General features: G+C 38.5%; 1 protein-coding gene across 1 annotated transcript in view; it reads left to right on the forward strand.

The window, feature by feature from the left end:
* The first annotated feature begins 2595 nt into the window (after window positions 1–2595).
* Window positions 2596–16757, forward strand: part of GORASP2 (golgi reassembly stacking protein 2) — a 31517-nt gene continuing 17355 nt past the window's right edge. The window contains exon 1 of the mRNA XM_014785863.2: window positions 2596–2770. Within this exon, the coding sequence (XP_014641349.1) occupies window positions 2708–2770 (63 nt within the window). The 5' untranslated portion in view covers window positions 2596–2707. The remainder of the gene's footprint in view (window positions 2771–16757) is intronic.

Genomic DNA, 16757 nt, shown 5'->3' on the forward strand with positions numbered 1-16757 from the left:
GAGATGCTTCTTCCAGAAAAATAGATTTCTTCTGGTTTGATTTTTTTAGTCTGTAGATATTTGCTTTTGCTGGGCTTTGCTTTTCTGCTGCCTGTGATGTTTCAAAATGCCAACTTGCCTGCAGCAGATTCCTACTTCAATTGAGACTGACGTGGACAATAATCTCCCATGTGTTCCCCTCCATCATGTTATATTTATTTGTATTAGCTTTGGCAACATCCTTGGGGTTTTATTCTCTGTCCCCTGAGCATGTTCCCTAACTAAGAGGAAAACTGGAGCAATGGTTATCACATGGTTTCAGTCCCAAATCAGGTGAGCCTTGTACCTTCCCCTCTACCAATTGCCACTAAAGAAATAACAGAGGTTTTGATGAGGCACAAATAGGAGCAGCAGATGTACTTTATTGACTGATCCTGAAAAAGAAAAGGCTTTGCAGCTATTCCTTACACTCATTCAATTCAAATCAACAAACATGACTACCACGTTCCCAACACTCAACCAGGAACTGGGGATCTAAAGATAAAAAAACATGATCCTCACCCTGAACGAATGGACTACAAATGGTGGAAGACAGGCCCGTGATGATGACAATGTTACCAAAAGTGAAGGAACTAACTATTCCAGGAACTCAGAGTGAGGAGAGATTCATTCTGAATTTAGGGATAAATAAGTAACATTCAAGATGGACCTTAAGGGATAGTTAGAATTTTTCTAAGTAGAAAATGCAGGAAAGAGCATTTCAGACGTATGGATTAGCATGAATAAAGTCAAGAAGGTAAGAAAGGAAACGGCGGGGGAATAGTAGGTAGTCACTTGTGTAGCTGAAACACAATACAGCTCTAAGGAAGGGCTGGAGTTACTCATGAACTAGCAAATGCCCACAACCTGGGTTCTGCAAACCATGGCTAGTATCAGATGTCCGGGAAACAAAAATTTTGACCACTGACATAGCAACAGCTTGTGACACCACCATGAAGAAGATTATAATTGCCAAGCAGAACAAGAACATTATCATCAAATCTAGTTTCTTATTTGTTCGTTTGCATTAAATTCATTAATTTGTTGAATTAGCTGCCAGACACTCTGCTAAGTATTAGGAACACAGAGCTGGCTCCACAGCAGTCTCTGTCCTCGAGGAGCCTAATAACTGCAGATTTCATTTGTGTATTTATGTAACTATTAAGCCTCCTAAAGACCTGGTATTGGTTTATTGACAGCAAAGAAAGATAAATGATTTTTTTTAATTTTAAATCCTTTTTTATTGTTACAGAAGCAGTCCATGAGCATTATAGAATATAGAACCAGCAAAAACAAAAAATAAAACATCTCTGTCATCACCCAGAGATCACCACTGTAACCCTTGGTTCACATCCTCCCACATCTTCATATACATACATAAGTATTAATACATATCTTGTTTACAAAAATATTCTCAGATTGTTTACAGGTATATTCTGTCTTGTAACCTGTTTTTTTCTTTTTTCCAGTCAATAATTCCCACTTTTCCATATCAATAAATGCTTTTTTTCTAATAGTACATATTCAAATTTTCCCAATTGAGCCACAAATGTTCTTTACAGCCAATTTCTCCAAATTAGCCCCCAACTCAAGACTTTACGGTGCAACTCCTGGTTATGTCATTCACATCTCTTTTAATCCAGTATCGTCCCTTTCTTAGGATTCTGACTTGATGAAAAGAACTGGCCAGCTGTTCCGAAGAGTTGCCTCCTGTATTTGCCTGGTTGCTTCTTTGTGAGGAAGTTCATTTACTTCATTTTACTTGTTCCTCTATCCTCTGGATTCCTGTAAACTGGAAAATCTAACTAAAAATGTGATAGAAGCAAGTTAAATATTTCGGGCTAGAATACTTCATGGGTGATAATATATACTTAACGTTGCTTCACATCAGAATACACATATTCTGATATCTGATTGATCCACCATTAGTGATGGTCAAATTGATCCCTGGGAAATGGCCGTATCTGTAGGGCAAAAAAGGCAAAGGAGTAGGAAAAGTTTGAATACAACTTGGCCACCTAAAGGAAATGGGATAGGGCACCCAGCAGCAGGCGGTGGAACGCCAAGGACATCCAAATGTGCTTCCCACTCTGGCGTCACTCAGATTGTTACCGATCCTTTCATCTTGTTCTCACAATTAGGGAAGGCAAAAAAGAACTTGGTGGGTTCGGTTCCCTTTATAAAACTGAGCCGAAGACCTGTAAACCCAGAGAATAGGGAGCTCAGTGCGATTGCATCCGCCTTCTTCTTTTCAGCAGCAGCCCTTTCCCTGCCTCTGGCCACCAGGGGGAGCTACAACCAACCAACCGGTCTTTCGGGCGAGCGGGAGCAAGTCCAGATGAATCTTGTCCCACCCAGGAACCCGTAGCAAGGTGCTGAGGCAGGGTGAACCGTATTGCTGCTTTCTCGCGAGCACGAGTAGGCCCCTCCCCGCAGTCCTCCGCTGGCCCTACCTATCCCCGCGCGTGGCTCGGACCCCTTCCAGTGGCTCGCGGCAGGTGGCGCTGTCTGCGGCGTCTTAGCGGCCCTGGCTGCCGCGGCGACGATCTCCCAGAGGGCAGTGCGGCCCGGCTCTCCGGCGGCAGCGAGTGCCACGTCCCAAGTGCTACGCGGAGGAGCGGAGCGGGCGGTGCGCGGGGGGCGGAGAGCAGCGCGCAGCCCGGCCAGGCCACACTGAGCGCCCGCCGCCATGGGCTCCTCGCAGAGCGTCGAGATCCCAGGCGGGGGCACGGAAGGCTACCACGTCCTACGGGTGAGGGCTCCGACGGCGGCCCGGGAACGGCGGGCTAGAGGCGGGGCCCGGCCGCGGGGAGGCGCAGGCCCCGACGGGCCTCTTCCCGGGGCAGCCAGGCCGGACCCGCGAAGGAGCGGCGACGGCGGGTGCTGCCTTGGCCGAGGCCGGTTTGGGAGGCCGCTCGCATCCCGCCTCCCCCAGCGCCCAGGGTCCGCGGTCCACTGCTGTGGGAGGACGGGCTGGAGCCTGGGCGCTAGGCGGCGACTTGGTCGGGGGGCGGCCCGGGCGAGAGGGGCCCCACCTTGTCTCTGTTTTCTCCTCACGGCCTTCTTTGCCCCCTCCTCCTTAATTCTTGGTTTCCAAAGTTAGGAGAGGCTTGGGGGCAAAGTCTGCAAAAGAGGTGGTGGTGAAGGTAGCATTTGAGTTTTCCGAGAAAAGGAAGCCTAGACTAGAAGAGGGGGATGCTACGGCAGGTGTTAATAATTCACCTCGGTGTTGTCTGGATGTCCGGAAAGACCAGTTAGGCAAACAGAAAGCGAAGTGGCCTAGAAGTAGGTTTGACGGACTGGAATTTACTTGATTTTGACAGGATTTTTCCTCTCCTGTGTCGCTCCTGACCTTTCTAACCTTCCTGCTCCACACTTCCTGGCGGGGGGACTTCCGTGCTATTCTTTCTAAGACTGGTTAGGGTGTGGTGGAGATTAAGGTTTAAATCCACAGTGGTAAAGAGGTAATGGAGAGGAACGTTTTAAAAAAATAATCTAGGTAAATAAAGGAAACCAACCTCAGTCACCAGGATGCACAGAAATGTAGGTGTCTCAAGGGGTGTTAGCTAAGCTCCTGCTTATGAACAGCCTGGGTTGTGCAAGCATGTGGTCCTTTTTCATGGAACTGGGAGGCTTTAAAAGTAGCATTAGTGGTTGTGTGCTTAACGTGAGTGGTGACATGATGGACTGTCAACAAAGTGGCCCCAGTCTGTAGCGCCATTTCAGGACATAATGGAGTGTCACTAGATATTAGCTCCTCGCAGGCAAGAGCATTTTCAGTGAAAGTGAGAAAATGCACTGCCTGGTGCTACGGTCATTTTCTGCCTTAGGTCCCATGTTTCAGGTGAGACAGCATTCTTTAAATTATCTACGTGATAGGGCTGTGATGGATCACCTCTCTGATCTTCAGGATTACCATGTCTAGTTGCCTTTCCACTCTGCTAAAAATCCGTCTTGAAGCCACACTCTTGGTAGGAAAAGATGATTTTCCCAGAAAATAAAGGGAATCTATAAATAAACCATATCACCTTCCTATTTCCTTCAGCTAAGCCAGCCCCCAAGTGCCACACTGATAGGGGAAATGGAAAAAGTGTCAGATCCCAGATTTGAAGTGAAAGTTAGTGGCAGTACTTTTCTCATCACCTGGTTTGATTTTGAGTTCTCTGCTCTGGGGTGCGTTATCCATTATTACCAGCTGATTCTCACAGTGGCTGATTGTGGCCATGAATCTTTAGGGATTTTTGATATTCTTGTAATACATGCCCTCAGTAAAACACAGTATTAGTGAGTTTTAAAAATCTGTTAGAAAGCTGTACACATCAAAAAGATTCCAATTCTATGACTTCTGTTAATGGCTATGTTCAACGTAAAACAAGTTCAAGTGTATTTTCTTTACATAGGTGCGCCTCAGTAAATCAGCGCTCATACATATTCAGTAGTGCAGATGTGTTATTAATTTGTAAATCTGATTTTTAGAAGCACTAGGGACAACCTTAGCTTCCTCTCTGCATCTGGAGCATAAGTGTTGTAAAAGATGAAATAATTCTTATTTCTTTCTGGTTTTATTGGAGGGAGCTTTGAAATAGTAATGATCATTTAGTTTAGGAAAATTTTTTAAATGTTTTTGAGTTCCTAACTCACTCTGCCCCGATTGTGTAATCGGTTTCCTTATCTTTGTTTTTAGAGGGGAAAGTACTATGTTAAATCTCAACATATAAAAATGTCCTCCCTTTCATTTGTTATTGCCTAAGTGTACAGTGGTATATTCCACTGCTGGATTACTGAGCTTGTAAACCAAAATAAATATGGAAGGATAACCTTGGAATAAAATGACCCATGTTTCACAAGTTCTAGAATGATTTAATTAGAAGTTTTCTTTAATAATAAGTTCCTTGGCCATTTCCTTGTTAGTAATAAAAACTTACATGACTGGGTTTCGAAATGTCAGTTATAGTGACACCCATATCCACTGCTGTTTTATTATTGTTATTTCAAAGTCCCTACAATTCAGATAGATTGAACTTTACATTTGCCATTATTCTTCTATATCCATTGTTAGATTCTGCTTTAAAATTATTTAGGGGACAGCTTTGAAGTGGTTCCAGATTTACTGCTGTGAGCAGTGTGCTTTCCTTTTAATGTATTAATGCACATTTTCATGTTGTGATCATCTTGTATACCCACCTCCCCATACCCACCCTAGAAGTAACCACAGTAGATAGTTTCTTATGTATCCTTTCAGAAATATTTTATGCATATAGAAGAATCCCACGTCTCATTCTTTTTGTTTCCTTTTGTAACTGTTGGAATCATATGATGCATACTGTTACACACCTTGATCTTCTCATTTGATAACTCATCTTGGCATTCTTTTAGCAGCACGTAGAGCTCTGCCTCTTGCTTTCACTTAGCTCCATAGTACCATAGCCTGGTTTAGCAGCACCTCCTGGTGTTGGACATTTAGTTTTTCCAGTCTTCTGCTGTTAGAAATACACGTTCACAACCTTAAATCCTATTTTTTGTTTTCACTTAAAATATACATTTTCCCAAGTTATTGAATTTTATTGTTGTTTGTTTATATAAATGATCTTCATTTTAGTAAATTACTACATTGTTTTCTGATTATCAGCACTTATTCCTTAGAGATCATTTGGATACGTTCAAAAAGTACAACAAAGAATCTAGATTACCTGTAATCCTATCATGTAAAGGTAAATACTGTTGAAGTATTTTCTTAGTCTTTTTCTCCTGTGCCTAACGTTGCCCCTTAGCCATGTTTCACAAAGATTTTGAGTGATATGACTTATTCAAGTACAGTATGGTCAAAAGTTACCATAAGATGTTGGCTTTACAACCTAAATATCCAACAGCTGAGAGATTGTTAAATCAGTGAGGGCCTAATCACAGATTGGAATGCTATGCATTCAGTGAAAATTGTATTTCAAAACATTCTGGGCATAGGTACACCTCTCCATGGATGTGCATGTGCAGTACCTTCGAGCACCCAGGAAAGTAAAATGGAAAAGTAATAAACCAGAATATTAGAAGGATTATTGGCGGGGCCGGCCCTGTGGCTTAGCGGTTAAGTGCACGCGCTCCGCTGCTGGCGGCCCGGGTTCGGATCCCGGGCGAGCACCAACGCACCGCTTCTCCAGCCATGCTGAGGCCGCGTCCCACATACAGCAGCTAGAATGGATGTGCAGCTACGACATACAACTATCTACTGGGGCTTTGGGGGAAAAATAAATAAATAAAAATCTTTAAAAAAAAAAAAAAAAAAAGGATTATTGGTGGATGATGAAATTTTTGTATTCCTTTTAAATTCTGAAATTTCTGCAGTGATCATGAAATATTTGTATATTCACAAAAAATATAAAGTTTTTTTTAAAAGGTGGGCTCCTAGTGGAAGATTTTTAAATTTGTTCAGAAGTCTTCTTTTAAAAAGTACGTTGTAGGGGACTGGCCCCGTGGTTTAGCAGTTAAGTACGTGCACTCTGATACTGGCGGCCCAGGTTCGGATCCCTGGCGCGCACCGACGCACTGCTTGTCCTGCCATGCTGAGGCTGCGTCCCACATACAGCAACTAGCAGGATGTGCAGCTATGACATACAACTATCTACTGGGGCTTTGGCGCGGGGTGGGGGGGGGGGGGTGATGAGGAGGATTGGCAATAGATGTTAGCTCAGAATCGGTCTTCCTCAGTAAAAAGAGGAGGATTAGCATGGATATTAGCTCAGGGCTGATCTTCCTCAAAACAAAACAAAACAAAAAAACATTCTAGGGGCCGGCCCGGTGGCGCAAGCAGTTAAGTGCGTGCACTCTGCTGCGGCGGCCCAGGGTTCACCGGTTCGAATCCCTGACGCGCATTGACGCACTGCTTGTTAGGCCATGCTGTGGCAGCGTCCCATATAAAGTGGAGGAAGATGGGCACGGATGTTAGCCCAGGGCCAGTCTTCCTGAGCAAAAAAAGAGGAGGATTGGCAGATGTTAGCACAGGGCTGATCGCCTCACAAAAAATAAATAAATAAATAACATCGTATTTCGGATTCTCTTATGGATTCCGTGTTCACCATGAGTACCACTTTTATTCCCGTCCTCTAATCCTAACATCAGGCAGGAAAAATGTTAGCCAAGGCTTCTCAGTTTAGTCAAAAGTTAGTGTAAGTTACTACAGTTGAAGTATGTTGAATATCGAATTCTTGCCTAGATTTTCCATTAATCAGGTGAATCCAGCAAGGCCATTTCAAAATTACACTTTTGGAGTTGACTCATGGATGCCCATTATAAGAGCTGTTTCTAAATTAAAATATTCAATTCCATTCTACACTTAATACTCTGCGATGGGGGATATCTGAGGACATTCTGGAGCCAATGTTCACACCAGTTAGGGACGTGGAAAATATCGTGTTTCACTATTCCTTATAATTTCCTCCGAAAGAGATTTTGAGGTGATGGATGTTTTCAAGGAAAGGCCATTGGGATGAAGTTTGTCTCCAGTATAATAGGCCTTTATATCCTGAGCCGTTTGCTGCAGACTGCACTAACGCAGTGTTTCTCAAATTTTTTAAACTTATGCCCCTATTTGAAAAACATAAAAATCTCACTACTACCCCCTTCTCTTCTCAATCATTCTGCAAACTGTGTGTGCAAAAAGAAAACAGTTGGGTTATTTTATGTTATTTTCAAAATATAAAGTTATAATTGAAAAAAACTTTATAAATACCACCTAAACACTCTGACCTGCTCCCAAAATTGATCTCTTCTAATAAAAGACTGTGAAGTTGTTTAACTTTTAAAGAATAAACATTCTTTGAAATTGCTTTCAAGTATAGAAATCAGAATATTTCAGTTTATTAGTGCCATGGAATACAATGTATGTGAATCTTAGGACACTTTTAGGAATTGTAAGTATCATTAGACAGAATCTTTTCCAGATATCATTAGTCCTTGAACAAATTAGTGTCATGTTGTTTATATGCATTTTCATATTTTTTGTGAAGTGTGTTTTAATATATGAACTGTCATCCTCAGGATCCTCATTTGGGGGGACCTGCTGGTGGTGGGTAATTATGGTTTCTGTCTCTGGTTAGTAAGTAGTAGAATGCACAGTACTGGCTCTAGTGCCTTCTGGGTCGGGTACTGACAGGGCTTTTTAATAATTCCCCTGACCGGCCCAGTGGCGCAGGCAGTTAAGTGCGCGTGCTCCATTGCGGCGGCCCAGGGTTTGCCAGTTCAGATCCCCAGCCCGTACCGATGCACTGCTTGTCAGGCCATGCTGTGGCAGCGTCCCATATAAAGTAGAGGAAGATGGGCACAGATGTTAGCCCAGGGCCAATCTTCCTCAGCAAAAAAGAGGAGGATTGGCAACGGATGTTAGCTGAGGGCTGGTCCTCCTCACAAAAAAAAATAATAATAATTCCTCTGAAATTTTCCTCAGAATTGAACATAGAATAACCCCTAGCATCAGTACATTCGTTGTACTGGCTTTAATATTCTCCTGAAAGGATTATATTATTTTGATTGATTCACTAATAAAATATTAGTTAACTGTCTAAACTAGAAAGTATTTATCTGTAAAGGTTTGATAAGTGCTTTGGAATCTGACTGTAGATTGCCTTGGGAGGTGTGACTATCAAGTAAGATGACTTGTTTTCAAACAATATGTGCGGAACCAAAGTAGTCATGTTGAGAAACTACATGTCATTCTTGGCATTGCAAATAAATTTACTTCTTCGGCATGAAGAGAATGATGCTGGGTTTTGTTTTTGTTTTAAGCATCAGTGAGAGATCATTCAAACACATTCTCAGCAATAAGGAACCTTGTCATCTGTGGACATGAATACATTGAGAGACTACTATAGTAGACCGCCAGAGACCACCCTTGGAAGTCACTGGATTCTGGTGTCAGCTCTGTCACTTCACTATATTTCCTTGGGCAAACTCTTGAACTTCTTTGAGCGTCAGTCTTTTTATCTGGAAAGTAAGGATAATGTTAGTGCCTCTTCCACCTTTTTTTACCGAAAACTGCATTAGATACTGTATACTAAAATATTTTGAAACAAAAAATTGAGCATGTTAAATTTCTTTATTAAAACAATGCTGTCAGGGCCACCCCGGTGGCATAGTGATTAATTAATTTTATAAATGTGCCTGCTAATTTTTAAGGAAATTTTATGTTTGTTTTTTAAAAGGTAGATGAGAACCAGTGTCTATTTCATTGCTTTGCCACTGTGTTACTAAACACATTAATTAAAATGGCTAAAAGAGTCTCTGTAATTAAAATGATCTTGTTGGGTTTGAGCTACACTGTAGAATCTATACATAGTTAGTGATAGACTTATTTTATGATGAATTATTCAGTCTTAGGGATTATCTAGTCAGCCTCCACACCTTACAGTTAAAGAAAAGGAGCACAGAGAGATTATTGCTTCAGGTCACACAGCAAGTTACCTTTCCCTAAGAAACAAATACCTAAGTTGGTCTTTGAAGAGTATAAAATGAGGTGACACGTTGTCAGAGTTTTTGCTTCTTTTGAAGCTGACTTCAGTTTCTTTCAACATCATTTTCCTAATATACAGATCTTTTCTAGGAAGCTACTATGTAATGATGGGTTTTTATTTCCTTTTAATTACTAATGAATTGTATTTCAAATTGCTTCATATGTTATAAGTAACATCATAGGGTCAGTGTCAGGAGAACATGCTCTTTGAGTTGTTTTGGTAGAACATGTGAGGAGAATGTTTTAGCAGGTGAGGCTTGAACTCTTCTAGTCTACTGCAGAATTATCTACCACACATTTGTGTCAAGTCCCGAATAGGGAAACTGACCTTTTTCAGATGTGGAAGAGCTCCCCCCACTTCAAAACTACCGTTTTTATAAGTAGGAAGGATTTAGCGTTTGTTTTTATTACATCACATTACCAAATATTTTCTCATCATTTTGATCACTTAAGCACACACATATAACACAAGGCTTTAGGTGTATAGTTGAAATGAGTCATCATTTAGGTGTTACTTGGATTGAATTTATTTTTTAGTCTTATTTAACATCTCTACTGTTTTTAAAAACAGTACAAAGGTGAGCATATTAACATTAAATTGAGAGCTAGAGGAGATGATGGTATAGAAAGAAAGTCAAAGGGACTTAACCTACCTTCTATGTGTGCAGAAGGAATTGGTGGTGCAGTAATAAAGAGGAGACAGTTACACATTCCACTGAACCAATTTTATGGCATTATCTCCATGGTTAGAAAACTTAAGGGAGGTATTTCACCTATCAGCCAGAAACTTGGGTAAGTGTATCTTTGTGTAGCACCTTATGGAATACCTAGTCTAATGATATGCTATGTTGTGCAAGTAGCCTTGTGGTTTCCTTTCTTTGTTATTTTAAGGTAGCAGTGCTGTATTCCTCAGCTGGGTGTATATAAGTAAATAGACCAATGCACTTGGGAGAATGCCTTCCCCCACTCCACCCAAACTTCCTCCCTTCTCCTCGGCTGTCCCTCTCTCTCCCAAGCCAAGATTTAAAAGAGGAGGGAGGGAGGGGTTCATGCCAAATAACCCAAACCTACTATAAAGTACTGTTATACTTTTAATCCTGGAGGAAGAGCAGTGTGCTTCACTGGAAAGCAACCAGTATAGAACAGTTAGGTCTGTACACAGAGAAGAATTCAGGCTAAATCTGGTAAAACTTCATAATGATCCAGGATGAGAACGTGAGGGAAAAGTCAAAAGTTTCGTTGCTTTTATTACCTGGAAGTTGATTGGACAAAACAGTTAATGGTATCTTGTAGGGCAGTTTTTCAAACTTATTTCAGCTGAAAGTAAGAAATATATTTTGCATTGCAACTGGTACATATTACTACGTTTCATGAAAAATACCCTTATTAAGTCATGAATTTTTGATACTTTGTTCTGATATATTTCTTTGACATTTGTCTATTCTGTCATGATCCACTAAATTGATTTCAGAACCCACTGAAACTCTGCAGAGTAGCTGAATGTCGCCACTTTAGAGATTATGTATCCAACTTCTGATCATTGGTGTTCATTTTTTTAATGTAATGGGGATGGATGCCCCTTCACTGTGCAGTTTCTATCATAAGCTTCTCAAATTTTGCTTCTTGAGGAGTAAACAAAGTCTAGCAAATTTCATCTTATTGTAGCTGTTTTTTTCTAGAGTGCTTATGAGAGAAGTATTCCTTTCATGTTGTGATTTTTATTTTGGTAAGATAACCTCAAAATGTAATATTTAAACTCTTATTAGTGCCAGTAACTGTGTTTATAATTTCTTCTACCTGTCCGAGTTTTGGTAACATTTCTTTTTATAATTATCATTTCGTAAGCAAAATTGCTCTTTAGTATTTTCAGCTGCTTCATTATGTTTCTTAATTGTTCCGAGTAAATCATGTGACCTGAGAAGAATTAGAAAAAGTGCAACTTCAAAAGCTTGTTAGAACTCTCAGGGAATGGGTTTGTATAGAGTCATATTTTCCCTTAAAACAGTATTTTCTGCTTTAAGTATTAAAACTAGGTAATAGAAAAATCTGTTTTTAAAATGCACTGCATGCTTCTTCAGCATCATACATAGGTGCTAAATATAATTTGATCCCCTTGTGTTGTATTTGTTATGACTGTCAATGTACCACATTGTGATACAAATTATGTAGTTATCACCTAGACCTGTGCTGTCCAATACAGTAGGCTCTAGCCACATATGGCTATTTAAACTTAGGTGTAAATTATTAAATGAAATTAAAAATTAGTTCCTCGGTCACACAGGCCACATTTCGAATGCTTCATAGTCACATGTGGCTAGTGGCTGCCATATTGGACAGCCCACATGCAGAACATTTTCACCATCACAGAAAGTTCTGTAAACAGCTTAATTAGGCAGAAACTTTTTTATCTTTATATTCTCTACAACAAGACACAATCACAGTTATACCTTTTATGTAAGCACACAGTAAGTACTCAGTAGGTAGAATTTGATAAGTGGCTCAGACTGGTGCTTTTCTTTTTCTTTTGGTTTTTGATTTTTGTAATTTTTATTTCTTCTCACTTTCTGCCAGCTATCATTTTTTGCTATAAAGTGGCAGTAGTGTCTCTTTCCTCTTTCACTTCTTTTGGCTATTATTCTGCCTATTGGTGGCTTGGAAATCAGGTAGCCAAATTATGTAAAATAAATGTAAATAGAGTCTGAGTGGTCATGAGACCACAGTTCTCAAACTGTGTTCCTTATAGGTGAGGTGTTGGATTACAGTAATTTAGTAATTACAGTTATTATAGATTATAGTAGATTATAGATTATAGTAATTTTATTTCTACTTTTTGGATAGAGGGAGCATATCTTAAAACTGTTATATTTTAAAAAGTACACATAAGTGTACAGCTTGATGAATTTTCACAAATAACGCACTCCTGTAACCAGAATCCCGTTCCTTTCCAGTCGCATCCCAGCTACCCTGCAACCCTCAGGGTGAATACTATCCAGATTTCTAACAGCATAGATTAATTTGGCCTATTCTTATCTTTATATAAATGGAATCATACAATATGTACTCATTTGCATCTGGCTTCGTTTGCTCAAATGTTGCTTGTGAGATTTATCCATGTTGTGTATTGTTACAGATTTTTCATTTCATTAATATATATTATACCATTGAGAGAATATATCAAAATTTATTCTGTTGATGGGCATTTGTGTAGTTTTCAGTTTGGGGCTATTACAAATAGTGCTGTGGACATTATACTACATATGTCTTTTGGAGAACATATGTATACCCATTTCTATCAGATATATACTAAAGAGTGGAATATTGGATCAGAGGTGTGCATATTTCAATATATTAATAGGTATTGCCAAATAGTTTACTAATTTACATTCCCACCAGCAGTAATTGAGGTTTCTGATTGTTCCGTATCCTCACTCTTAGTATTTTCCATCTTTTTTAGTTTGGCCATTCTGATAGGTGTGTAGTGGTATCACATTATAGTTTTAATTTGCATTTTCTTGGCAACTATTGAAGTTGAGCGCGTTTTTGTATTTACTGGCCACTTTGATATCCTCTTTAGTGTCTGCTAAAATTTTTTCCCTATTTCTCTATTGGGTTGTCTATCCTTTTTTTTTGTAGCAGCTGTATTGAGATATACCATTAAATTCAATAGATACCATTAAATTCAACCTTTTAAAGTATACTTTATACTGTATACTTTAGTGGTTTTTAGTATTTTCACAAAGTTGTATAACCGTCACCACAAGCTAATTCCAGAACTACTTTATCACCCCAGAAAGAAACTTCATACCCATTAGCAGCTACTCTTCATTCCCCCTATCCCCAGCCCCTGGCAACCACTAATCCACTTTCTGTTTCTATAGATTTGCCTATTCTGGACATTACGTATAAATAGAATCAGACAATACATGGTCTTTGTGACTGGCTTCTTTCACTTAGCATAATGTTTTCAAGGTTCATTCATGTTGTAGCATGTGTGAATACTTCATTCCTTTTTATTGCCAAATAATACTCTATTCTGTGGGTGTACCACATTTTCTTTATTCATTCATCAGTTCAAGGACATTTGAGTTGTTTCCAGTTGCAGGCTATTATGAATAACGCGTCTATGAAATTTGTGTATGAGTTCTTACGTGGGCATGTTTTCATTTCTCTTGGTTATATAGCTAGGAGTGGAATTGCTGGGTCATATTATATATACATAAATGCAGTTATAACTCTGTGTTTAACATTTTGAGGATCTGTCAAACTATTTTCCACAGCAGCTGCACCATTTTGCATTCCCACCATCAGTGTATGAGGGTTCCAGTTTCTCCACATCTCTGTCAGCCTTTGTTCTTATCTTTTTTATTTTAGCAATTCTTGTGGATGTGAAGTGGTATCTCATTTGGTTTTACTGTCTGTCTTAATGCTTTGCAGTAGTTCTAAATTTATTCTGAATAAGTTCCTTGTTGTATTATGTATCCTATCTTTCACTCTCTTAATTGTGTCTTTTGATGAGCACAAGTTCTTAGTTTTAGTATAGTTCAGTTATCAGTTTTTTTAGTTTATGATTAATGCTTTTGTGTCCAGTTTAAGAAGTCTTTTCATCTCAAAGACACTTGAGATCTTTGAAAATCTCAAAGATACTCTCCTATGTTTTTCTCTAAAAGTTTGTTTTACCTTTGACCTTTAGATATGCCATCATTTGGAATTGATTTTTGAGAGACAACATTTTAAAAAATTATTTCTCTCCTTTTCCTAGCTAACATTTTACATCTTTTTCTCTCTCTCTCTCTTTTTTGAAAGGGATGAGGGATAATTAATACATAGTTAGAAAAATAATGTGTAGTGTTCAGGAATTAGTTTGTTATAAAGGTTTGCCTTCAGGTGGTGATTGCCAAGTTAGGAAGATGAGCTTAATATTTGTAGGACTCTTATTATAAACAGATTTAGCTAGGCATTTCAGAAATTTAAACTCATTGAATCTCTGCAGTATTCTTGTAAAGTAGATGACATTATCCCTTACTTGCAGATGAGAAAACTGAGGCTCAGAAAGGTAAATAAACTTTCCCAAGCCCACACAGCTAATAACTAGGCAAAACCATGGCTCAAAACCAAGTCATCTGGCTCTAAAACTCTAGTATCTTTTCATTGTACGTTTTTTTCAAAATCTTGTAAAATCTTAATTATTAAACTTTCAAATTTAACCTATTCATCTTAAATTGCTATGGTATTTGGCCCAATAAATAAATGTTAAACGGCCTATGAAGCCGTATATATATATATATTTTTTTCAATTCAGATGGTTTGAAAGAAGCAGATGATGAGTCAACAATGCAGAGATCTCACAGGGGACAGAAAGTATTGAAGTGGTAATCTGATGCTTGAGAGATTAGGTACCTAAGAGATTCTTTTCAGTGGATAATATTACCAGAGAAACTTACCTGCGTGGATATTTAATTTGCTGTGTTGTATATCTTATTTTCCATGCTATGAAATGTAGGAAATTTCCTTTAAGTGTGTTAGAGTCAAAGAGAGTATTTTTCTAGGGCTCCCTCTACTGGCTTCCTAGCAGTAATTAAGATACTTAATTGCCAGAATTATGCTGGTACTAATGATGTAAATAAATTTAGGAAAGAAATTAATTTCAAGGTCCATTAGAAACAGAAAGGAGATTGATATTTGTAGCAAATGAAAATGAAAAAACAGAGAGAGGATTATTTATTTATTTATTTATTTATTTTAGAATTCAAATTTGGCTAGTGAATCTTTTTTGAGTTATGAGGAATAATACTTCTAATGGTATTGGAAACTTTCCATTTCAAACAAATAGTGGTAAAACTTTATACTTGAGGGTGGCATGATGAAAATCAGTATGGGATCAACTTTCTAAGTTGGTGATGACATTACAAAAGTACTGTGGTTAGCCCTTTTTAGCTAAAAGGTAAACTCTGGCAGCCTCAGTGGAGAAATCTGAAATTGATCAATGAACTAATTGGTTTCTAGATAAAATGGTCATTTGGGTCGTTCAGATTCAGAGAATTAGATGGTTAGATGTGGACCCTATTAAATGAGAAACTCCACTCTGAGGGGCCTCCTAGGATCTATGCTAATTATCCCCTTTTCACACCTGAGGCATTTCACACCTAATTGATGGGCACCAAATAGACTGGCCTTTCACGCCTTAGTATATCGTGACTCTTTTTTTTCCCAGCTAGCTGTGACTTGATCTCACTTTTCTTCTCGTATTAGCTCCTGGCAGCTACCATTTTCCTTTCAGAGTTGCAATTTGAGGATAAATCTGTCTGCCATTTTGTGTTCTAGACATTTTGCTTGATAATATATAGAACATAAAATATCCCCCGTTTAAGAAAACTGAGTATAAAGAAACTAAACACGTATGTACTGATTATCTTTATTAGAGTCAACACCTTGAAATAATAAATCCCTTTGATATTTAACTTGTTTAATTTACAAAAATGATTTAGTCCCAGATTTGCAGGAAAGTTTACATAAAGCAAGATCAAACAGTTTTAGTAAGTTAAATATTGAAACATCTCTATAATGGACAACTAACTATTCCTTACTGTGACAAATGAAGAAAATCTAGTTTTACTTCTTCAGAGACAATGATAGTGTAATTTTGCTTTAAATAAACAAAAAATAACATTAATCCAAGAAGTCATAAACATATTAATCTAAGATTAAGTATCATTAATCCAAGAAGTCTGATATTAGAGGGACACATTCTAGGAACAATCTGGGTTCCATTTTGAACGCATTAAAATGATTGTTACTGTGTCAATAGCTACAGCTTTGTGTATGGATGAATGTATCTGTTATTTGCATATCCTCAGAATTGACTTTTAGAACTGTTTGAACTATTATAGAAAATCAGCCTCCAAATATCAATGCAAACTTCATTTTTATAGGATAGTTTTGACAGTATCTAATAACATCAAGCAGAATAAAAATCCCTTAATATAGTATGAAAATATTTTGGAAGAGGAAATGCAAAGTGGATTGTGGATTGTATTAACTTTTTATTTTTTTGTCATATTACTACTATTACTAGCTACTAATATTTTTATTACTGCAAATTTAATAGTTTATTTTAATCCATTTCAAATTTGGGATGCTAAACATTTGAGTTGTTGAGAAGCTAAGTAATCTTAATCTTCCATTTAAAGTCCCCTATAAGTCTGGCTCCACCCTTTCTTTCCAGCCTTCTTACTGGACTAAT

The sequence above is a fragment of the Ceratotherium simum genome, chromosome 9 (genome assembly GCF_057802395.1).
Source record: "Ceratotherium simum simum isolate JZ-2026a chromosome 9, ASM5780239v1, whole genome shotgun sequence".
NCBI lineage: Eukaryota > Metazoa > Chordata > Mammalia > Perissodactyla > Rhinocerotidae > Ceratotherium > Ceratotherium simum.